This window comes from Centropristis striata, chromosome 5 (genome assembly GCF_030273125.1).
Source record: "Centropristis striata isolate RG_2023a ecotype Rhode Island chromosome 5, C.striata_1.0, whole genome shotgun sequence".
Classification (NCBI taxonomy): Eukaryota; Metazoa; Chordata; class Actinopteri; order Perciformes; family Serranidae; genus Centropristis; species Centropristis striata.
Genome location: NC_081521.1, coordinates 35,211,466 through 35,237,261, shown reverse-complemented (window position 1 = coordinate 35,237,261; position 25,796 = coordinate 35,211,466). Strand labels below are relative to the sequence as shown.

The window sequence follows — 25,796 nt, the reverse complement described above, 5'->3', positions numbered from 1 at the left end:
CAGTAAAATAATGACACGAAGAAGAAGGTGAAACGGAAGTTACGGTAGCTCCTTTTCCTGACGAAGCTAGATAAACAAACAAAAGCAAGACATTATATTAATTATTTTAGGAGTCTGAGCTCATTTCGTTGTGTTTCTATTTATAGATATGTCTACCAGGAAAAATCTGTTCCCGTGAATTTCCAGCAAGCGAGGCAAAGAAGTATTATTCTTGCATAGTTCGCTGGCAGGCTGTGTAGCTTGTAGTGGTTAGCTCGTCATGTTTATTTTAGTGCTGGGGCGAAGGAGCGAGACATGATGGCATGAAACTGTCGCAGTGTTAGCAAGAAGCTACACTCTCACTTAAAGGTATGATATTTGTTTACGTCAACTATCTAGCTAAATAAAAGAGAGTGGAGTTTGAAAATTATATCGCTTTATACGAGTTATATGCTTCTGTGCATCAGTGCACGGTTGCATAAAACGTGTTTATCCTACCATTAACGGTCCCGTTAACCTCAGGAGCGCTGCTTTTGTTCAGCAATACAACCTGTTACTGTCAATTACACAAACAGCTGTTTCTTCTATTGCTTTGTTGTGCGATAAAGTATCCACATGCTGTCTTAATTTACACGATTTTAAAGTTGAGGCCACGTTCAATAATAACAAAACTTTTTTTTTTTTTTTTAAATTTCACTCTCTCCACTAAAGATTGGAAAGGTTGTGGGAAAAACTTGGCGCAAGCTTTAACCCGAACTGCACTCCGTAAGGTCCCGCATACCGTCACCATGTCGTGGACTCTGAAGTTGCCTCTCACGGATGAAGTGATCGAGTCCGGTCTGGTCCAGGACTTTGATGCCAGTCTCTCGGGCATTGGGCAGGAGCTTGGTGCAGGGGCGTACAGCATGAGGTACTGTATGAGTGTTGGACTGGTTGAGCCATGTGCGGAAAGTTTACTTTTGGACATGGGTGCTGCAAGTGCTACACTTACCACCACCAACTATGTCATCCTAATTTTGACTTCTTGAAATCCAGACCTTTTAAAATGGAAAATTTGTTTAATTTGTAAACAGTGGTAGTATTCGCATCCTCACTGTGATGTCTTAAGCTGTCAGCAGTGTGTGGACAATATACGATATTATAACTGATGGTGATAAAAAGCACAGTAATTTGATTGTGGTGAATTTCCATTATCAGACTAATCACATATATTGTCACAAGTGATCTGAAAAGCTATCCAGCTCACTAATGCACAGACCCATATTGATTTCCGGATTTATTTTGAATTGCAACCAACGTCATAACATTAGCACAATGTTGTGCTGTCTCTCTCTTCCTATCTTTTGCCTGGGTGTTTTCACCAGTGCAGATTTTTTCGCATTGGTATCAGTGAAGTCGTCTCCGACTAATTGACTGCAGTTAACAACAGTTTTTTACAACAGAATCATAAATCTGAGCACAGATAACATTTCAAATCAAGTAGAATTTATATTATTTACTGTTTTCAGTCTTCTTATTTCATGTATATTTTAATTCCATTTTAAGAGTAAGCATATTTGATGATCATTGGGATAACATAGTGAATTGCATTTATTTTTGCCAGAATAATCGTGGTATAAAAATGGCATATTGTCAGATGCCTGGATTAGAGTATTTGTTTGACTGTTGTACTTGCTTTTTAGTTGGTTTCTTATGTTTTTTTACTTCAAACATCAAAATCCAAAATGACAATAGGACATATTTGAGCTAGTTTGTGGAATATATTGGAGATTCTATATCGAGGCAGTTGGTATATAAATATATATATTTTTATTTATTTATTTTATTATAAATATATAAGTATAATATAATCAGATAGGGATAAAAACCTTCCTCTCTAATCAAATGTTTTTTTATTAATGTAAAGTCTTTCACATTTTCTGTCAGGTATGCTTTATGTCAACAGTTTGAGCTGGAGAAATGTCTTAACACTTTGTATCATTCATACATGCATACAGTGCATTCAACGAGTATTCAGACCCCTTTCCATCTGTCCTATTTTGTTATGTTGAAGCCTTATGCTGGAATTATTTAAATATTTTTAATAATACTTAATGCCCCATAATGACAAAGCAAAAACATGAGTTTGAACCTTTTTTATTTTGCAAATGTATTTAAAAAATAAACATAACACATAACATATCAACACAAGTATTCAGACCATATAAATAAACTGAGAGTAGAATGGACATTAAACATGGTTTTGAACGGCACGCACCTGCCTATTTAAGATCTCACAGCTGACAGTACAAACCACATGGTCAAAGACACTGCCAGTAGAGCTCTGAGACAGACTCTTGTCGAGGCACAGATCTGAGGAAAGCTACAAAAAAAAACATACACTGTATTGAAGGTGTTCAGGAACTTACTAAAAATTGAAGAAGTTCGGAACAACTCAGACACTTTCTAGAGCTGGCTGGCTGGCCAAACTGAAACAGGGTAGAAGAGCCTTTGTAAGAGAAATGACAAAGAGCCTAATGGACAAATTGAAGGACAACCTTCAGTGCAACACTCAATCTAGGCTTGAAAGCAGAGTGGCCAGACAGAAGCCTCTGCTCATTGAAATTGAAAAGCATCAAGTCTGAAGGAAACTAGGCGTCCTTCATCACCTTCTACCAACAGTGAAAAGTGCAGCGATTTCTTTAATGAAAATCTTGTCCAATCCCTAAACCCAACCTAAGTTAAATATCTAAATACTTGTGTGAATTTGATATTTAATTTATTTTCTTTTTCATAAAAGCTTAGGGGGTCTGAATACCTTCTAAATGCACCATATGTAAAGTCCTGCACTAATTGCAGAAGGGCAAATTAATCAGCACATGCAGATGAGTTGCAAAGCAGTATTCTGCACGGTGACTGATGAAGATAAAGAATACTCTGATGACTCTTGATTGGGGCATTAGACTCATCCTGTCACTATGCAGCACGTCTCTGGCACATTTCTATAAATATATCTGCACTCAGTTCTGTGTCTTTGTTGGGACTTGTCAAAGAGTTTAAAGTCCAAATAGATATTTATGACTCTTGTGTTCAGTTTTTCATGAAGGAAATTCTCTGAAATCCATTTAGGTTTTGCTGACTGAAGCACTTTGCCATGCTGGAGAAAGATCACTCTCCTTTGTGCCGTTTTTCTGGCTGGTTAAGTGCTCTGTTAAATGATACTGTACAACCTGCAAAGTGCATGCTTGTTGCTCAAATTCTTTTGTTGAGTGGAACAATGAGAGACTTACTGGATACCTTGGTATTTAGTAGTCTTCCCTCATTATAATTAACGAACTGCAGAGATAATAAACACAGTAACCAACCATTCAGCCTCAAGTCTTGTGTAAGACTCAATATAATATATTGAAAGTAATCACTTCTAATTTTGTGTGGACTTGTTTTTATTAAAAGCCTTTGGCAGCTTACTAACAGTGTTATTCTTCTGTCTCTGTCTCCAGCGATGTGCTCGCCCTCCCCATCTTCAAACAGGAGGAATCCAACCTGCCTCCAGACAGCGACAACAAGATCCTTCCCTTTCAGTATGTTCTGTGTGCAGCTACCTCGCCAGCCGTTAAACTGCATGATGAAACACTCACCTACCTCAACCAAGGTCAGCAGCAGGATCCCAGACACACTGTGCTTTACAGATTTGTGTAAACTGACTGATGTCCAGAGACACTGACAGCAAATTCAACTGCCTTTAACAATAATTCTAGATATTTTGTAAGCTGCATGATAGTGAAATGACAGTGAAATTAGAGGTTTGGGGTGTCATCAAACTGGAAATAAAATTCCAATATGGTCTGTAGGGGTTTGTTTAGGGATATCTTTTTCTTTTGTGTTACACAGATATTAGGGTTGTATCGAGAGCCCAACTGATATCGGATTTTTGAGACTGAAGCCGATACTTATTTTAGAGGGGAAAACTTATTGATAACATATATACATTAGTATACATTATACAAACAATATATGTATCTAGATAATGCTTAATAAAGAGCTAAATAAACATCAATACAGTGTTCATTTCTGAATCAAGCCAAGCAACTTTCTCTGCATTATACAGGGTGTCCATAAAGTCTCTTTACAACCTAAAAAATGTATTACAAAAGACGATGAACAGACAAATATGTGGAAATTATTACACAAATTAGGAGTAGATATGGAAGTTTTTTTTGCCTCATTTAATACACCTCTACATGGGCACCATTAGTTGCACGAAGCACATCAAGACGGTACTCGATTTCTTGCCATGTTCGCTATAGGTTGTTAGACTGTTGCCTTCCTCCTCGCTTTCTACCGTCAACTCCAAACACCGTCTCTCAGGCTCCCGCGAGTCAAACTGAGGCACGGAGATGGAGAGAAACCGTCTCCTGCAATTTTTTTTCAACAAACCATGATTCACATTGTGCCTTATCTTGAGGAGTAGCCATTTTTATAGGGGTTCATTTACCACTACCTGTTTCATCAACAGGGTACCTGAAATACACAAATGCAATGTTTAAAATGTTGATAGCCACTATCTTATTAAGATATCTCATCAATTGCCTTTTGTAATATTTTCAATTGTAAAGAAACTTTATGGGCACCCTGTATATTGTATACATATCAGACCGCATATAAACTGATAACGATAAGGCTTTGCTAGGTCAATAACTGCCGATAATATCAGTCAACCAATATACCTGTCGGGCTGTAGTTGTATCCTGATTGTATCTCAGTTTATGTTATACTGTGAGCTGTTACCACGAGCAACATATTGAATCATGATCATATGATTTTTTTCTGTCTGAAATGACTGAACAAACAAGGATGTAGAAATTGTGCATGGGGCCAGTGTCCCTTAAAGCATTTTTCTTTGCAATGGGAGCGCCTTATTGTGATTAGAATGACAACAAAGATTGGATATCAACTGTGAATATTTGTTGTTGATATTTTTATTCAATATATGGACTTTCCATTGCAGGGCAGTCCTATGAAATTAGAATGCTTGACAATCGGAAAATTGGGGAACTTCCGGAAATCACTGATAAAATGGTGAAGGTAAGATGCCAGTTAACACAACACAGGTCTGCCAGTACAAAGAATTACAAACATGCATCGGTAGCATAAAGATCTGTCTTGAATCCTTTGTTAAAAAAAAAGTTGAATTATCATTATTTCAGAGCATCATCCGCGTGGTGTTTCATGACCGACGACTTCAGTACACAGAGCACCAGCAGCTGGAGGGCTGGCGCTGGAACAGGCCCGGGGATCGCATCCTGGACCTGGGTGAGCACTGAAAAAAAAAGTCTGGTCTGCTTTAATGGATCCAGAAGGATTTGTGTGTGAATGTTGCAGTGCATATTAACCATTCAGTAGTTCTTGGATAAAATCAGGATATTGACTGTTGGTCTGAGCTGTAAGTACATGGCTTAGATGACAATGGTGATATTATGGAGAAAAGCTGTGCATTAAGAACTCTTTTGATAACGGCCTTTTTTTTTATATTGATCTATTGCAGATATCCCCATGTCTGTCGGCATAATCGACCCCAGGGCTAACCCTACTCAGCTAAACACTGTGGAGTTCCTTTGGGACCCATCAAAAAGAACCTCAGTTTTTATCCAGGTAGCATGACGAACAACATTCTTGTTGTTTTCCTAAATTACTTTCATTCATAAAAAGCAATGGCAGTAATTTGAGGCTAAGCTTGTTCACATTAGGTGTACTCATCTATTCAAAGTGTCCATAAATGAATGTCATTCTGCAACATGTAATTACTAATACCAAGATCTGTTTGTTTATTAATTTTACTGACCCAATTTTTTAAAATCTTATTTCATCATGCATATACAGATTTAAATCTTGTATTCCTTTCTTTTTTAGGTACACTGCATTAGCACAGAATTCACCATGCGAAAGCATGGAGGAGAAAAGGGTGTGCCTTTCCGGATCCAGATCGACACGTTTAAAGAGAATGAGAATGAAGAGTACACAGAACACCTCCACTCTGCCTCGTGCCAGGTCAAAGTCTTCAAGGTGAATAAAAGACATTGATGTACTTCATTGCAAACATTTGTCATTTATGACATTATTATTAAAGACTCCCACATGACCTGTTTCAGCCTAAAGGTGCAGACAGAAAACAGAAGACTGACAGGGAGAAGATGGAGAAGAGGGCCCCACAGGAAAAGGAAAAGTACCAGTCCTCCTATAAAACCACAATCCTGACAGAGGTTGGTTGTTAAAGGGATGAATGATTAAATAGAGAAACACCATTAAAATAAAACACAGCCATATTCATTCATAAGTGAAGTTAGGGTGATTATCCACCCTACGAGACATTGAATAAAACAATTGCATAAAATACATAATTGACAAGACATTATTCAGATATGAAAATAAGATGCCGCAATAAGACGTGTTGTTGTTTTGCAGTGCTGTCCCTGGCCCGAGGTCACATATGTCAGCAACTCTCCATCTCCTGGCTTCAACAGCACACTCAACAGCTTCCCTGTTGCAGAAGGGTAAAGTTCTGTCAATGCCTCATAGTTAATGCTGCTTTAATCTAATTAAACATAACATAAGGAACACACATAGGCCCTCATTTATCAAACGAGCGTAGAAACGAGCGTAGAAACGAGCGCATATCTGAGCGTATGTATTTTGTCTTACGACAGGGTTCACGTGGGATTTATCAAACGATCGTATCTCTCCAATCACAGCGTAAGAATGATCGACTGTTGATAAATGTGGCGGCTCGAAACATGCGTAATTTAAATGTCACGCCCTAATATCTACCCGATTCAGATGCTCCAGAGTTTACGACACCGTCGAACGCAATACTGCCAAAAAGAGGGTTTTCCCCCCCCCAAAGTCAGCTTTATTAGCAACATGCACTGTTACAAATAACAACAGTAGCGATATAGACATATTACAGAAATATGCAGCGACGGAGGATTATGAAATAAAAGTACTTATAGTTATAAACTCAAACAAGTTCAGTGAATATTTTACATTTGGAGCACGGACGATGACGATCCGGTGTCAGAGCCGGATAACGCTAAATAGCACAAGATAACAACATTCAATAGCCTCGGCTAGTATTCTGATTAAAGAATTTCATGGTCGCAGGGTGTATTTATTTTAAATTATGTTTTAATGATAAATGATGTAGTCTAAACATGTTTTGCTTTGTCACCATTAAAAAACATTGATACTATAGTCTAAGAGTCGCTGTCAAAGGGACAGATACAAAAAATCTTTCCTGCCACATGCCATCACACTGTACAATAACAAATAATAGTCTGGTTCATTACATACTGTCTATGCACTTTATGTGTTTTTTTTATGCACACTGTTCATTGCACCTTATTTGTTTCATAGTACCAACATTTTTATACTGCATATTCATATTTATTCTGCACTGGAATTCTATTCTACTCCTTAATACATACTCTTCTTTAGACACTTTATTTTTTATTGTATTTAATTGTATTTTTATATTTTATTGCTTGAAGTATGCCTAGGTTGTTCTTTTTATTTAATTGTGTTGTCATTGTCTCTGTGTGTAATGCTGCTGCTACACTGTAATTTCCCAGCCTGGGATAAATAAAGTATATCTATCTATCTATCTATCTATCTATCTATCTATCTATCTATCTATCTATCTATCTATCTATCCATCTATCCATCTATCCATCTATCCATCCATCCATCCATCCATCCAAGATCAATTCTCCGACCAGACGTGAGATCTGATCGCACCCTCCGCTCACACTGATAAATGCCGAGCCTTGCATAGAAATGATCTTATGCCAACTTTACGCTCACTTTCTGCCGTACGCTAATTTGATAAATGAAGGGCCATTGTGTTTAGAGTCTTCTTAATTTTGGTTTCCATATTCTTCTCTCATATAATACACTTTTTAAATTCTTTTTAGAAATGGATCCCCAAACCACCAGCCTGAGCCTGTTGTTCAGGTAGCAGATGTAAGTACAAGTGCATCACTTTCTGCATTCACTGCTTGGATATCTCCTGCCTCCCTGAGCTGCTGCACGTCAATATTAATGTTACATGTACAAATGCAAAGCTGACACCTGGGTGGTAAACCTCTGCCTCCCTGTAGATTCTCTAAGGCACTTTGAAAACAAGAATAAACCCAACCTGCCTTAAGGTGTAAATAAAAGCATTTAATAATGGCAGGAGGTAGTTTTAGAAATTACCAGTAATTGCACACATGCCTTCTACAGGCTCTACTTGGATAACTCTTTGAGATTGTTGCACTAGGTAATCTTTATTGGTTGTTGTTTTTTCTTTCTTTCTCCTCAGAATTTGTTACCCACAACAAACCCACAGGATGCACAACAGTGGCTTTTAAGAAACCGCTTCTCTCCCTTCTGTCGGCTCTTCACCAACTTCTCAGGTAAAATGGCATACGGGACATTTCAACACCCATAACTTTTTTTTTTAAAACTCTTTATTTATAGATCGTTTTCATTTTTCAGTACAGGAAAGTAAAACAAAAGACAAATACAAAACACTGAACAATTACCCATATTCAAGGTCCAGGGGTGATCAGTAAAATCCAGAAGATAGTAGTATAATACCCAATACACGCATACAGTCTCACTCATTAGCCAAATAGGCTTGCCATTTCTGCCATCGTCTTTCCCCTAAATCTTTTTGAAGTCTGACTGAGTAAGTCATTTGCTCTAATACATGTAATTGATTTACAATATTAACGAAGGAATCTATAGTGGGGGCATTTTTCTGGAGCCAACATTTTGTGATGGCAACACCCATAACTTCAAACCTCAAACAACATTTTTTAATTAAGTTTGTAAAATAAGATTTGTAGGCCAGGACATCTCTGCAGCAGCACAACACTCATATGACTTCTTCATGACGTCACAATGTAAAAAATACGAAGCATCGTTGAGCGCTGCCGTCATCTTCCCTTCTAAAGTACTGGCTTAAAACATGCCAGTATATATTTAGTATAAATCTATAGAAATAGATGTTATCCTCATTTTAACTCTTGTATGTTTCCATATTTACAACCTGTGTTCACATTTTTTAAACTTTTTTGTGTTCAAAACATTGATCCAGGAAGTCAAAGTGAAAAAATAATTATCAGGTCATAAAGGTGAGGTTGTGCTGAAAATGTGTGCAGAATGAATTTGAAAAACTCCAAAAGCTTACTTCAGAATGATAAGTTGACACATATTTTTTGCTTTAATAAATATTGTTTATTCTTTTTGTGATTTGGATAAAATTACAATTCATTGTGCACCCCTAACAGTTTGTTTTTGTGGGGTCTTATTCAAGAGTTAACAGAGATGTGCATGTGTTTGTGCTCCAGGGGCGGACCTGTTGAAGCTGACCAGGGAAGATGTCATTCAGATCTGCGGGCCCGCTGATGGTATAAGACTCTTCAATGCACTGAAAGGACGGTGGGTCTTCTTCGAACGAATCCCGTCTAACAATATGCCACTTACCTAATACATAAAGAATAAAATTAAAGGTTTCATACATTTCTACATATTGTCCTTCCAGGGTGGTGCGCCCGAGGCTGACCATTTACGTTTGCCAAGAGGGACGGGAGCAGCAACCGAAACATGAAAATGGAGATGCTGCCACCAACACTTTCTTTGGTCAGTACATGTTAATGGTTTATATATGTTTTGTTATAGCAAAAGCCATGAATAAACTTGAGGCACATTTCAAAATCACTGCATCATAACATCAAACATTGGGATATATTCAAGTGTCAATCCCAAAAACATTTGAAATATTTTGACAAAATCTTTGCTTATCTTTACATCACAGATGACAGAACTTTGATGTATTAACTTGAGTTTTCTTTTGCTGTTCTTAATGTAACATGTATATAGTTCAATATAACAAAAAATTGGAAATACAATCATTTGACTTTTTTATTGAGTTAAATAGAAGATTGATAATATTCTCATGCAACTGTAAGGTGTCCAGAAACCACTGCATTTTTACACTTTGATTCATGCAGATCAAACAAGAAAGTTATAGCATGTTAATTAGTGAACTTTAGAGGTGCTGGTAGGTGGATTTTGTTACCTTTGGAAAGAGTCGGAATAGCTGTTTCCCCGTTTCCAGTTTTGTGTGCTAAGCTAAGCTAAGCTAACCGTCTGCTGATTGAAGCTTCATATTTACCATAAAGAAATGTTATGATATTATCATGTTTTACCCTATTCTTGAATTTATGTCGAACAAGCTGCTGCTGGTTTGTTTTGCACAAGATGACTCAGACTAGGATTTTTTTTTCAAAGTAAATTTAACCCATAAGAACCCAGACCCAGTTATCCTTAAAGGATTTTTTCTAAAAGTGGACCACATTTCTGATGTTTAAAAAAAAATAAAAAAATACTACCCCTAAATGTCAAAGATCTGAGATGTGACATATACGATACATTGAGCGTTTATGGAATTTATGTTTGTGATATTTCTAAAATAGAAAAAAACTAGACACATTTTCTGCTGACAGAGACACAAATTTGCCTTTTTCTTTTGCATCTCCATAACATATATATCAAAATTGTGACTTTAATTTGTTCAGGAAATATGGTCAGAACAAGTTAAATGCAATACAGGACACTCTATTAATGGATTAGAAGAGTTAAATGGGTTTAAACTTAGCCTATTAACAAAAAATAAGCTTTTTAAAATTAGCTACTTTTTTACATTTCTGTTTCCAGTCACAGCCATATTTTGGAGAAGTCACTTCTTGTTAAAGTCACATGACCACCACACCAGGGTGTTGAGTGTGTGTCTCTTCGGGATTTAATGAGTTAATGTGAAGCATAAAGCTGAATATGGGAGATTATAGAAGATTTAAAGTGTTTGTGACACGGGTGTCACCATGGGTTCTTATGGGTTAAATACACACAATACAACGGTGGCCCTGAGAACTCAACATGCTGCAAATAGACAAAACATGCAAATTTAGAAGCCTCTTCACCAACTTAACAACACATTCATAAAACAACTAAACGACAAACAAAAACATTAATTTATCGACACAATAAAACATTAATGACACCCACAACATCAAGTTAACTCATTTAAAGATTTACTCGGGGACACAATTATAACATACTTAAATTTAATTTGTGTGTTTTTGCACCTGCTTTTTCCTCGCAGTATATCACGCCATTTACCTGGAGGAGCTCACAGCTGGCGAGCTGACGGAGAAGATTGCTCAGCTCTTTAACATCTCCCCCAGGCAGATTAATCAGATCTTCAAACAGGGTCCCACTGGCATCCACGTGCTGGTCAGTGACGAGGTAAGTCTCTCTACACTTTCCCATCACAGACACGGATGATGAGTTGTCATTACAAATGCTTATAAACGGTTTCCCTCAGACATTAAACATTTATTCTCTTCACAGATGATTCAGAACTTCCAGGACGAAGTATGTTTTGTTTTGGACACAATGAAAGGTATTTGTAAAATTATTTTTGTCTGTTTCTATATTTAACATAGAGCCCTGATTTCCTTAATCATTGCAAGTTTATTTATAACGCCCCCCCTCCGCTTTTCCTTTCCAGATGACACGAATGACGGCTACCACATCATCTTGAAGTGAATATGAGGCTGGAGAATAGCGTTGCTCTCTTCTTTAGACCCGATCCAGTCAGCCCCCCTAGATCTTCATATTCCTCGTCGTTCCTGGAATATGTGGGGATGCCGCAGGAGAAAAGGCTGCTAGGAGGACCTGTGACTGAAGCACCTGACCCTCTCCTCACTATACCTTATTGTCTTACTTTTGAGGTAGTGACAGTTACAACAGTGAAGTGAACAATCTCCTTCTCACCCTGCCATTGTCTCCCTTAAGTGGTTGCATTTTCCTCTTGTCGCTTATGTGTCATGAATGAGCTTTGTGGCACTAAGGTTGCTATCACAGATGTTTATTTGTTAGCTGAGCTGGTGTGCCAAAAGCTCCGTGCTTCAGAAACACTTTGTCACCTCTTTACAAACCAACAAGCAAACAAGCAAAAAGGAAAAAAAAAAAATCAAAGCGACAAAAAAAAAAAGAAGAGAGATCATGACTGACATTAATTTACTTTCAACCTGCAGTGCTGCATGATTTCACCTTTTCATGCTACAGGGATCCACTTAAGCCAGTCTGCAAGAAACCCGGTAAAGCACACACAATCACACAGTAATCAAATCTGCAATCAGGATATTAAGGGAAACTGCAGGAATCCAGCTGTCCGCCATAACATCGGTGACGTGATTCCTTTAAAGGCTAACACTGACAGTCTTTCACAGCTTTGAACTGTTACTTTTGGGAGAGAAAAAACCCTTTCCCAGACACCTAAACACTGTTAGATCCTTGTAGTTAGTGTAGAGCGCGTAATGGCACTCTTTTTTTTTGTTACCTATGAACCTCGAATGATGATGAAACACTGTCTGTTAGTGATCACAGTGGCAACACCAGCAAACTATCCCTGCTCCATGTGCTTCCTATCCCTATCAGCTTATTTAGCACATCATTTTTTATAATTTCTCCAACATTACTTGTAAATAGATCATTATTTTTTAAATGTTTTCATAAAGAATCATGTGTTTCTTTGGCAGTTTTTAAAATCTTTTTTTTAACATACTTTCATCTCTTCATCATTGGATGTTACCACTTCGAAATACTAATACATGTCGTGGAGCTGCACACCAGAGCTGCATGTGAAAAGATGTGGTTAGTTCATGTTCAGTCCATTGTAATGTTTGCCTGAAATCAATAGCTTGACTTTTAGATATCCATCTTTGCATCAGCATTATTAAAATACTTATCCATGTACCGGCCGCCATATGTTGTCTGTCTCCTGATAATGTTTGCAAAAATAAAAAAAATGTGATTTTTACCCAAATGTTCTTCAGCTCCTCAGAAAAGAAGTGACATTATTGTTTTAATATTAAATAGCTTTCCCTGTTGCTGGAAAAATGTGGAGGCCTGCTACCTGCAGACATGCACAGTCATTCATTCATTCATTCATTTAGTCATGGAAACTGTAGTTTTAACAAGACATAATAGTGGGAATAGTGATAATAATGTAAGCTGTGAATGTGATTGAGTCCAGTTTATTTTCAATGACATCCCTGTCAAGATACTGTCAAATTTTACACGGTTGTTTCTGCACAATATGAACAAAGAAGCAAAGCTAGGAAAAAAAAAACTTCCTTTCCCAGCATGCTCCGGCGCAGGGCATGCCTGTGATGTCACAATAAGTATATATACGGCAACTGGGAAGAATTTCTTCCTCCATTGTTACATTGTAACAAACGGGGCCGGGGCGAAACTGGGAGAAAGGCGTCTTCTCGTCCCAACATTTGCAACATTTTTGAAACCAGTCGTTAAATAAAAAAGAAGCCAAAATCCGCGTTAATGCGAGAAGACAAGAAGTAAGCACCGCCGACTGAACCCGCCCCGGTGAGAGAAAAAGGATAAACGAACACAGATGTCAGCGGATTTCTCCATCGCCAAGCATTTCAAGCCTTTTACATCAGGAAGATAAGACATTCGGCTGATTTACATTATTCATGTTGCACCGAAAATGTTGGGAAATCAACTAATCATATGACGTCCCTCTTTCTGCCGTGTGTCCTTTAAATAGATAGGCATGCAACATTTAAATAAAACCCGCAGGTCTAATAGACAAGCTCCTGCTTTCTTCGTGATCTTTCAGTGTGCAGAACAATGAGCATGGAGCTTAAGTAGCCTCATATAGTCAGATATAAGTGTTGCAAATTAACAAGCTCTTACCCAGATTACTTTAGGTTACCATTGGCTGCAGCCTGGATCTCGGTTTTGGTTCAGGAAAAAAGAGAAAGCAACCAATTGGGCGTTGAAAGATTGATGTGCAGCTCACATTGGAAAGAAACAACCTACGAGTTGGTTGGAATAAGGGTCCCTGTTTCTGCCCCAGGTAAGAGGGTTTAGTATTTCATTAACCGGGCGGTTTGCCATTGTGTGTGCGTGTGTGTGTGTGTGTGTGTGTGTGTTTGTGGAAAAAGGGGGAAGAGAGAGGGCGGCTGAGCCTTTGCCTGTCAGACTGATAATATCCAACCTCCCCCAACAGAACAGTTATTTGCTGCATGTACACAGTTTAACAAATACCTCACCAACACTGCATGCCCCTGAAGGTAAATACACCGTGAAGTCACAATTGTCTTTAAGCATACTGCCCAAGTTAAATCCTTAAAGGAACAGGAGTCTCATTTTCACAAGGGAAATGAGCCGGCTATCAATTCAGCCTCTGCTCTATTTGCCCTATTTATATTGGAGTCCCCAGGTGGAAAATGGTTCACATTCATGCTGTAACCACACTAGCATCTTTACTGAATATGTGAGACTTTACAGCCTCGTCTGGTGTGTTAGATCAGGTTAAAACCTCATTCCAAAGACGAACATGGATGGAAAAATTCACATTAAAACTGAATTTTTGTGTTGTTTCAATTATTTATTCTACTACTACGACATTACCCCATAAGCATCAAGACATTAATTGATTAGTTTCTCACTCTCATCATCTTTGTTTGAGACATTACATCCTATTTGTTTTAACAGGAAGTGTACTCACATCCCAGTACGATCACCATGGCTGCAGCAGTTGTTTCATTATTCAGTCCTCAGAGCAGCTCCAGGATTTGTCTCTAAATGACATCATCCCGACACGTCTCTCTATTCAGCCTCGGGAAAAACTACATTGTACAATATCATGCGAATTAGTCCTCTTCAAGGCTTGATTTCCCATTCGAGAACTTGGAAAATGACTAATTTGGCTCTGTCCCATTTAAGAATGAGGATGCAGCATGTTGATGTCAGTAGCATGAAGCATGTTAAAGGCACTATATGTAATTCCTGGCCACATGAGCTAAAAACAAGGGGCAGCAATGGACGTGTCCCTAGAGAGTCTAGCTCCAAACCAAAGAGCCAAGCCGAGAGGAGGCACAGGTGACGATGCAATGCAGAGTCTGGTGTGGGGTCTGCACGGTAGCTAGCCCTGTCCAGTATGTTTTCATGCAGCCTGGTCTCAGATATCACCATAACACAGCTACCCGTGCCAAGGTTCTTAATTTGCAGTCTCATGTCGTCCGGCTTATTGATAAGAGAGCATGTGTGGGACAGATTCAGGTTACAGAAGGTTTATGCAGGTCTGCCTTTTAAGAGCTGACCACACCAAGAACTATAACAATAATGATATACTTTGCTCTTTGCTATATAATTGCTCCTACTCTAGTGGATGGTGGAGTCCATACCACAACTATGATGACAACACCAGTGGCAAACAATATAATTGGGATCACTTTCAGATGGAAAAGGTGATTAATAAAACCTCATTATTATAGTTATTATTCTTGGTAAAGATAACTTAGCCTAGCATGGATCCTGGCCTGCCTCACTTCTGCTTCCTCTTGCTGCCTGTGGCTCCTCTCTGCCTGGCTGTTGAGCTCTGTGCACTCTGCTGAGCAAGCAATCTCTACCGCAATGGAATTAGAGTCTCTAAGAGGACTTAACAATTTCTGCAGTCTCTTAAACGCAGAATCTCAATTCATGTGTAACCTTAAGTCTGTTGTACTGCTAATAGTGTAGCTGTGTCTGGTTCTTCATCCTCTCTGAAGGCAGACTAGACACTACAATGACTCACTGACGCCTCTTGATGCACAAGTGATATTACATGAGGCTGGGCTAGCTGGTTAACATGCTCATTTCAGTAGATATCTCTGACATAATGTCAAAACTGTTATTTCTTCACATGCTGTTGATGAGAACCATTTTTGAATGTTCTAAACTAAAAATCTGGCCATATCTTACACAGAGCACCTAAAACCCAGTTAAATGTGCCTCATACAGATTTAGAGCTGCATAATAAACTACTGATTACCTTTTAAAAGTACTGTATTCATAGGGAATACTAATGTGAAAGCCCTTAGGGATGAACACTGTCTATATTCATGGATTCAGATCATAAATACAAAACTCTGTGAGAGGCAGTTTGGCCACAGACCTATAGGGCGTAACACAATATAACATGCTGCGTTCACTGACCTTGTTTGACCTCAACCCGCTGTTTGATTGATCAGTGTTCACTTTCTGATTCACTTATATCGATCCCCTCTGCACTGTAGCAGAACTAAGAGAAGAAAAAAAAAAGCCGTGGAGATCATTTGCTTCAAGGCTGCTCGCCTAAACCATGCTTGCCTAGTTGCCATGGTGACATTTCTAGACTTGATGATTTCAAAGTAGGATTTCATGTGAGATTGGGGGGTGCAGAGACTGGAAATGATGGAGCTGGAATACAGATGAAAGGAGACAGGACCAAACAGCTGATGTCACCTTTTTGTTTCTGTGTTGGTGTTAAGAGATGACCTGACACAATAACAGTTTGATATTAAATATACCAGAACATTTTGTCGTTAAGGTTTAATCAAATATCACACAGTGCCAAAAAACATGTGTCTCATTAATCAGCCACGGAGAGGCCACTTTTTCACATCATTTGATTCACATTTTCTGGTGTTGACGTGTTCTTCTCTGCGCCACCAGACACCGAGTTTCCATGGAGGCAGGTTCGTCCCTCAGCCTCAAACGAAGATATGAAGAGGTGGACAACAGCTCTCCATTCTCTACATCTAAAGACTCAGACGATGACATCTCCAGCAGTGACAGTGCAGACAGCTGCGACAGCCTCAACCCTCCTTCCAGCACTGCATTTACCCGTAAGGAACAACAGGAGACACACGTTAAAGGCAATACACTTTAAAAACCCACTCAAACACTCAATTAGCAGAAATATTCTATGTATTACTCATGTATAACAAACCGAATGTCTCCGTCCCACTTCAGCCACCTCCATCCTCAGACAGCACAAGCCGTCCCCGGGGGGGAAACGGGTTCGCTTTGATGTTGTGACGGTGTATTACTTTCCCCGGCGGCAGGGATTCACTAGCGTGCCCAGCCAGGGGGGTAGTTCCCTGGGCATGGCCCGTCACCACTCCTCCATCAGACACTACACGCTGGGCGAGTTTGCACGGGAACAGGAGACGAGCCACCGGCACACTCTACGCCAGCACCTGCGCCAAGAGAAGCTCAATGCCCGAAAGATGAAGGTAGGTTTCACGTTTTATGTGAGAGTGTGAGACTGATCTGTGGATTAAAGGGAAGAGCTCAGGTAAATCATTGTGCCTTGTTGTGGCTCAATGATACAGTATTTTTGCATATGATGTCTTAAATAAATAAAATACAAAGTAAATCATTTTTTTTTAACCCATAAGAACCCAGGCCCAGTTATCCTTAAAGGATGTGTTCTATAAGTGGACCACATAGAACACAAATCTGATGTTTAAAAAAAAAAAAAATACTACCCCTAAATGTCAAAGATCTGTGATGTGACATAAATGTTACATTGAGCGTTTGTGATATTTATGTTTATGATATTTCTTATTTTAAAATAGAAAAAAAATAGACACATTTTCTGCTTACAGAGACACAAATTTACCTTTTCCTTTGCATCCCCACAACATATATCACATTTGTGACTTTAATTTGTTTAGGAAATATGGTCAGAACAACTTAAATGCAATACAGGACAAACTAGTAACAGATTAGAATTGTTAAAGGGGTTGGAACTTGGCCTAGTAAGAAAAAATAAGCTTTTAAAATTTTTCACATTTCTGTTTCCGTTCACAGCCACATTTTGGAGAAGTCACTTCTTATCACAGTCACTTGACCACCACACTAGGGTGTTGAGTATAGTCACTTAAGGATTTAATGAGTTAAGGTGAAGCATAAAGCTGAATATGGGAGATTATAGAAGATTTAAAGTGTTTGTTACACGGGTGTCACCATGGGTTCTTATGGGTTAAAAGGGTAAATAAAAGTTCTTTCCTTCTAGTGGGGGTTAAGAGCACTTCTAAAACTTGCCAGACTATGTGTTGTTGTTAAAATGATCAATAAACGGCTGCCAAATTCTATAAAACTTTCCCTCTTGATTTTTCAGTAAGAATCTGATTTTCTCCAGCTCTAAATGTCTCATAACATCTGTCATAAGATTTTAATAAGTTGGGGCTGTCTTTTGTTTCCAATTAAGTAGTATCAATCTTCGAGCAAGTAAAGTGACAAACGAAATCATACTATGTTCCATATTGCTTTTCGTCATACTTGAATCAACAATTCCGAGAACCGCCACCAATGGGTCTACATTAATAGGTCTGTGTGGACATATGATGTCTTTATAAAATGTTACGCACCCTTGATTGACCAAGTGAATGTTTTCTGAATGAGCCCTGCTTCAAGTGAAAGGGAAGAATGGTAGAAAAGAAGGAGCCATATTTTCCTTTTTCCCAAAGAGGTAAACTAAGCAATATTTATAAAAAAAAAAACCCAATGATATGGATTTGTGGTTCAGAACTGCCTTTTTTCTTCCTACCTTCTTGCTATTTATCATGTGAGAGGGCACAACCCCCAGGACTGGAAGCAATTGAGATAGTTACTAAAATGAATATAAAAACACAACTCCATCTCAGACTAGCTATAACAGTAAAATGCTGCTTATGAATCAGTTATTCTTCATGATGCACTATATCAACAGTTATAAATATAGCTTATAATGACTTATAAATCCAAGTGTCTTATGAGTTCTCTTGACTGGTTATAAACTACAGACTGACTGATGAGGCTTATAATACATTACAACTACTCATACCCCTCTATACACACACCTCAACAATCAATTGTTATAAGGACTCATAGGATGCCATAAGTATAAATAAATGATCAATGTATGCTTTAAGTAAATTGAGGTTCATATAGACGCATCTATAATGCAGTATAGCTAATCATGATGTTTCATTGTTGGCGTTAAGTAAAGTGTAGCACATTTTCATTAGCTATACTGCATTATAGATGCGTCTATATGAACCTTTTTTTTTTTTTTTTTTTTTTTTTTAACCTTTATTTAACCAGGTTTTGTCCCATTGAGATCCAAGATCTCTTTTTCAAGGGAGACCTGGCCAAGAACGGCAGCACATAGAACGTTTCAACACATAGTCACAAACATTGGTCAACAATACAAATACATACAAAAACAATTGAATTGAAAAAAAACAACAACAAAAAACCTCACTTTACTTAAAGCATACATTGATCATTTATTTATACTTATGGCATCCTATGAGTCCTTATAACAATTGATTGTTGAGGTGTGTGTATAGAGGGGTATGAGTAGTTGTAATGTATTATAAGCCTCATCAGTCAGCCTGTAGTTTATAACCAGTCAAGAGCACTCATAAGACACTTGGATTTATAAGTCATTATAAGCTATATTTATAACTGTTGATATAATGCATCATGAAGCTTTATATGTGTTTATGAGTGCAGTCATAATGCATTATGATTGATTATAATGAGCATTATAATTCACTATGAATGCGCTCATAATGCACTATAGATGTAGTCTTCATAGAAAGTGTTACCGAAAGTTCTAGCATAAGATGATTAGGCCACATAATCTCTCATTAGGATAATTATTAGCTATTAATCATGCACTTGAGCTTTAAACATAGAATCAGTCTCTTATTATCTACAGCTCACAGTTCTGCTCTAACTGTCACCTACAGCTGACAAGAAACGGCACAGTGGAGTGCGCTCAGGCAGACCTGCTGACTCTGGAGGACGTATCAGACGAGGACCTCGACGTGGACGGGGTGGAGGTGGACGACTGTTTCTTCCTCCAGCCGCTGCCCACAAAGCGCCGCCGAGCCCTCCTGCGAGCCTCGGGCATCGCACGCATAGACGCACGAGAGAAGGCTGAGCTCAGAACCATCCGCCTCTCCAGGGAGGAATGCGGCTGCGACTGCCGCTTGTACTGCGACCCTCGCCACTGCGGCTGCAGCCAAGCTGGTATTAAGTGCCAGGTAAGGGCAGTTGGAGAGAGTCACTGTGGAGTTTTCTGACCTGTCAGTCTGCACACATGCTGAATAAAATGTGTGTCAGTTGAAGTCATTCGTTCAATTTATTTTCAGGGAAAATCTTTTGATACAACATAATAGAAGAAGCACAGGTGTAAATAATTAAAATTAAATGATGGCTGAATTCCGTTCAACTGTTTTACTTTAAGGGTCATGGTATTGTGCATCCTAGAGCATTTCACTCTGTCATCATGGGCGGATTATTAGACACAGACATGCAAATCATTAATTTATAGTAAAATAAAATCAGATGTATAAATTTGAGCCATCAGTTGACTGATATTATCTGCTGATAATGGCCTGTCAAAGGCCTATGGTATCGGTGTATATGCTATCAGATATTAGATGTTATGAATTTTTTTTAACAAAATATATAATGCAGAAAATGCTTACTGTGATTTTTTTTGTGATTATTTTTCAGTAGACTGAAACTGAATAGTAATGATGTGTATTTAGCTGTTTATTTTATTGCTATTTATTCTTTGTTTTCTCAGTTATCACTTGTAGAATTGGCTGACAGTGTAATAGATTGTTTGTATAAAGTATTATAATTTCTAAAATAAATAATAATATTATTTAATTTAGTTTTATGTTTGAGAAAGAAGCTTTCTGAGAGAGTGGTGAAAAATCGGTGCACAATCCACATAAAAGGTCTATTTTAAATTCCATCAAAAAAAGTTACTATACTGGCCCCCATATCGGTTATCAATGCATTTGCCCCCTCTAAAATCAGTTTCAGCATCAGTCTAAAAAAAATGGTCGGGATCAAGTTTAAATCAATGATGAAAATATTCGCTAGTTGCAGCCCTGATATTGTTGATGTTGTTGATACAAATAGAGATTAGAATTTTTTTTTTTTTTTTTGTCCTTTTCTCAACATTTAATGCCTATATATAAGACTTATATAAGTTATATTAATTAGTCAGTAAAGACTAATAGAAAGAGAAATAAGGCCTAAAAACCTTTCTTTTTAGAAAAGCCTTTTATTAAATGTATCATTGTGCTTTGGCCTTTTAACCTGTTTTTTAACTTGTTGTACTCTGTAGCACCTTGAGATTGCTTTTAACAATGAAAAGTGCTTTACAAATAAAATGTATTATTATTATTATTATTATTATTATTATTATTATTATTATTATTATTATTATTATTATTATTAATAATAATAATTGTTTACCCTCTTGTGTTGGAATAAAATGAAACTGAAAAGACTTTTTTTTTTTCTTTTCCTCACCAGGTGGATCGAATGTCATTCCCATGCGGCTGCTCTCGGGACGGCTGCGGCAACGTAGCCGGCCGCATCGAGTTCAATCCTCTGCGTGTCAGGACTCACTACCTGCACACCATCATGAAGCTGGACCTGGAGAAGAGGAGGATGCTGATACAGGGGAATGGGGACCAGTATGCCGAATCCGACCAGATGTCCTCGCCCTCCTCCACTTGCCCCACTTCACCGGACCTATCGTCAGTCACCGGCCTGGACTCTGAGCTGGAGGAGAGCGAGGTGCAGACGGTGGTGGAGGTGCAGGATCTCCTGGCTGAGCAGGACATCCTGGAGCGAGAGAACGAGACAGCTGTGCTGCACCTGCAGAGCGCGGAGGAGCAGGAGAGGAGGGAGAGGGAGGAGGCGGACGGGGAGGCGGAGCTGGGCGTCGGAGGTCTCACGGAGCAGCCTCTCTGCCTCCTGCCCGCTGCCTTGGGAGGGGAGCAGACGGAGGTGCCCGGTGTGGAGCAGGTCCTCCTGCAGGGGCCGTTCCCCACAGGGGCCACGGTGCTCTGCATCACTGACAACCAGGAGGAGAGTCCCTCTGACCTCCTCAAAGACTCCACCTCTCTGCTCTACTATCAGCTCAGTCCCATAGAGCCTGGAGCCTTCGAGACCCTGCCCAGGGCGGAGGAGGTGCAACAGGAGGAGCGCTTGGTGAGAGATTCAGGAGGAGGTGAACAGAAACAAGGAAGAGAGGAGTCGAAGGATGATAAGCCTGAAGAGATCACCTGCAGGCAGAGTTTGGGCAAGCCTTTGACCAATGTGATTCTGTGCTCAGAGGAGTGCGTGGCGGTGGTGGAGGAGAAGCCCTCGACTCCCCAGCAGAGCCTCCCTGACGTGCAGTGCCAACGGGAGTCATGCTTGGATGGAGAAGTTAATCCACTGCCTCCTGAAGTTTAGTTCTAGCTTCTCTGCAGATATTTTGCACAATAGCTTCATCTAAGATGAAAAAAAAAATACACATTTCACATTTATTACTGCTATCATCAAGAATATTACAGGTTGCAATCTCTTGTAGTGACTGTCAGTGAATTATGTGGAGAATGAGCTTGAGTATTACAATACACGAGGGAGGGGGGATGCTGAAAGCACATACAGATCACTCCCCAGAAGTAATATGGATGCAGTTACAAGGAACCATTGTAGGTAATTCTGTTGGGGGTGATGAATGCGGCCTTAATGGAAAAACATAAAAACACTTGTGTGTAGGAGTCGTTTGTTGATGAGAAAGTACAGCAAGTAGTGTTGTTAATTTCCAACGTAGCGAACAGAAAACACAATGTGTGAATGCTGACATAAGCCTTTTGTTTGGTGATGTATAAAGCTATCAACACTAAACACAAATCCTTTTGCGGTGCGTGAGAAGCTGGTGACTTTAGATACTTACTGGCTCAATTTCCATTACGGCAAACTTGTGCTGTAGTCAAGCCAAATGAAGGCCTCTGATAGTATCCTCCGCTGAAAAATAGACCTAATAATCCTGGAAATACTTGTTTTTGTGTACTGTATATGCATTTGCGATGTGCAAGACAGAGCCGAGGTTGCTGCTTTTTTTTTTTTTGACCTGTACGCACATTGTGAACTGAGGGCAGCGAGTGTTGTGGCTCTGCTGTAATGAAGGTAAACCAACACAGAGCAGCAGGCTGACACTGGCCTTAGTTGTTGTCTTGCTCACCTCGGGCTGCTTGTGCAAATGCAGTCGGTTTGTCAGCAAACACCTAGTTTACGTGTAGTTACAATGCCTATGATATTACTTATTATTTCTTTGAGTAACGTGTCTTTTGTGAATTAGATGCTGTTGATTTAAAGTCCTCACAGTCTTTTTTTTTTTTGAGTGAAAGGAAAATGTTATTTCTTTCATACTGCTACACTGTAAAACCATGTAGTCAGTCGTGTCAAGTTACGATGAAATGCCAGAATAGATCTTCCCAGTCTGCTTTGCTTTTAATGAGTTATACTGTGAGGAAGAGATGATTCTAAATCAAGTCAAATTCCATATGAAGAAAATAGCATTTAAAGAGTCAGAAAGAGTAGTTATACAAATGTGATGTTACTAATTTATGAAACAGATTGACAACAACCTGAATTTGTATATTTTATGTTCAATCTGTACAGCGTGTGTGTGTGTGTGTGTGTGTGTGTGTGTGAGAGAGAGGTTGTGTATGCATCTGTGTGTGCATGTACACATGTATGTACTGTAATATGAAAAGTGGGAGGGGTAGTATATTAGTGAGGATACATATTTTATTCCTGAAAGGTGCTGATGTTACAGATTTACAATTCACTGTTTTTTCTCCCCACCATCATGAGAAATATGGGGAGCACTTTATAATAATCATTGTTGATAAACGGTAACTTCATAGTTAATTGAACAAGGAAATAATAATGAAAAATGATTAGTAACTCTATAACAGTTTATTGTTGCACACCTTAATACATTTTACACATATTATATTTCTATTCAGGTTAACAGTGTTCCAACTTCTTTTGAATGTAGTTGTAGTTTTGTTAGTTGTTAATAATTATGATAATTATATTAGTTTGACAGTTAATATTTTCTTAATGGTTGATTATTATAAACATATATTATAAAGTTGCGACTAATGCTTATGATACAACCCTGATTCCAGAAATGTTGGGGCATAAATAAACAGAATGCATCACATTTCGAATGTATATTTTCAGTTTGAACATGAAATATATTCACCTTTCAATTGAATATATATCACAAAGCGTTAATGATCACATTCTGATTTATTTACATTTAAGACGAAGTCCCGAGTTTTGTGGAATCTGGGTTGTAATCAATTATTAATTATGAAGTGGTTTAAAAAGCATCATTAGTTTTGCCACATTAAATCTTTTATTCATGATCATAAAAGAGTGGTTAATTGTGCACCAATGATGTCTATATAATGTTATATAAAGTATTAATTAATCATTTAATTATAAACATCAGTGGCACCTTTATAATAGCCATCCAAATAATGTTTATATATGGTTTACAAATCAATTTGTAATCATAAATAAATACTTTATATAGTAAATAAAATGCTATAATGTGTGCAACAATAAGCTGTCGAATAACATATAATGGTAAATAGAGTACACTTGTATATCGCCTTTATCCAAATCGCTTTACACTACACACTACAGTCATTCACCCGTTCACACACACGTTCATACTGTGTTTGTTATCATTTTATTGTTTGTAAAATAACTTCAATGATGGTTATTATAAAGTGCTTCTGAAATATAATTTTGAGGAGCTGTTTCTCGATGACTGACGTAAGAAGTCAAATGTTGGAGAGCCTCTTGTAGGAACGCGATAGCTACTGCACTGCAAATCACTAATGTGGCGAACCTGGAATGGGGAGTTTTGTCATTGAGTATGTAAATGCAATCGTATAACATTTCCTGTCTTTAAATGTCCTTTTTAAGCTATGTCTGATTAATACTGATCTGCGTAAGTGTGCCGACTCTTCTTACACAAAATCAGTCCTTTGTTTTGTTGCCTGAAATTACAGCTGTTGCTTCAGTGACGGCTCGCCAAACACAGGATATGCTGCCGTGTATGAGATGTCTGATGTATTTCTTTGCCTTTTTTTAATGTCTTAATATAAATCTGCTTAAGAGTTGCACCAAAGCAGTGGTTTCAAACCTAATTAGATGATGCTTTCAACCATCAGATTTTAACAAAGCGGTCTCCTGTAGTCATTGTGAGGATCTAGATTTATTGTGGCCCTTTGTGTTCGCGTGACTTGCCTTGAAATAGTACCATCTTTAAAGTGATGGTGATTAAAAGCTGCCTATTGTTGAGCTTTTGTCCTTGGCTTTCTACTAATAGACTTGGGTTTGGGACCACTGCATCAAATTAACTCCAGTACACTATGTGATTGTGTGTTTCTCTGTGTGGAAGGGGTGTGTGACTATTGAAAAGACTGATAAGTTTAGACTTCATCTAAAAGCTGTGAGAACTACTCTCATGCTAACTGTTGCCTAAAGTGGACAAAAAGGTTTTTTATACAAAAATAAAAACAATAAAACTGTCATTTAAAAAACATTTTATGTGTTTTGTATTGATTTTAGTAGATAATTAATCTTTATTTCACATTACAGGATTTACAAAAAGGTTATGGAGGATTCATTGTTGATCTTTTACCATAACCTTGATTTGACTAAATATGGTTATGTTATATTATCATTAGTAGCAGTATTACAAAGGGTGACTCCCATGATGATTTAGTGAGCTCAATACCATAACGGGAAGTTTTAAATTTAAAGTATATCAGCAGGATCAATGTCTATATCCTCATATAAACTTAATCCCTCTTATGACCAGTGGTGGAATGGAACCAAGTACATTTACTCAGGTTCTTTACTCAAGTACAGTTTTGATATACTTGTACTTTACTTGCGTATTTCCACATATGTAACTTTATATTTCTACTTCACTACATTTTAGAGGCAAATATTGTACTTTGTACTCCACTACATTAAGCTGACAGCTTTAGTTACTTTTTTAGGCCGACATTTAACCT

The 25,796-nt window shown here is 38.2% G+C and overlaps 2 protein-coding genes and 1 long non-coding RNA gene across 4 annotated transcripts; 2 read left to right on the top strand and 1 right to left on the bottom strand.

The window, feature by feature from the left end:
• Positions 1–30: 30 nt before the first annotated feature.
• Positions 31–11,875, top strand: tfcp2 (transcription factor CP2). Of its 2 annotated transcripts, none has more exons than XM_059332964.1 (16): positions 31–348; positions 750–889; positions 3,459–3,610; positions 4,967–5,043; positions 5,166–5,271; positions 5,504–5,610; positions 5,869–6,021; positions 6,108–6,218; positions 6,421–6,509; positions 7,926–7,974; positions 8,315–8,408; positions 9,348–9,438; positions 9,542–9,639; positions 11,162–11,304; positions 11,410–11,461; positions 11,570–11,875. In XM_059332964.1, the coding sequence occupies exons 2-16, from the start codon at positions 768–770 to the stop codon at positions 11,605–11,607; spliced, it is 1,482 nt and encodes a 493-aa protein (XP_059188947.1). In that variant the 5' UTR covers positions 31–348; positions 750–767; the 3' UTR covers positions 11,608–11,875. The 2 variants fall into 2 exon arrangements, with proteins under 2 accessions (XP_059188947.1, XP_059188946.1); XM_059332963.1 differs by having other exon boundaries at positions 32–348; positions 691–889.
• On the bottom strand, positions 11,161–13,866 carry LOC131971477 (uncharacterized). Its single transcript, XR_009394389.1, has 2 exons — positions 13,783–13,866; positions 11,161–11,319 (listed from the first exon to the last, which is right to left on the bottom strand). It is a non-coding gene; the product is annotated as an uncharacterized LOC131971477 (long non-coding RNA).
• On the top strand, positions 12,896–25,318 carry csrnp2 (cysteine-serine-rich nuclear protein 2). The gene is made up of 5 exons (XM_059332962.1): positions 12,896–13,945; positions 16,567–16,739; positions 16,867–17,129; positions 19,638–19,934; positions 21,226–25,318. Exons 2-5 carry the CDS (start codon positions 16,580–16,582, stop codon positions 22,153–22,155), a joined length of 1,650 nt encoding a protein of 549 aa, XP_059188945.1. The 5' UTR covers positions 12,896–13,945; positions 16,567–16,579; the 3' UTR covers positions 22,156–25,318.
• Positions 25,319–25,796: the final 478 nt, after the last annotated feature.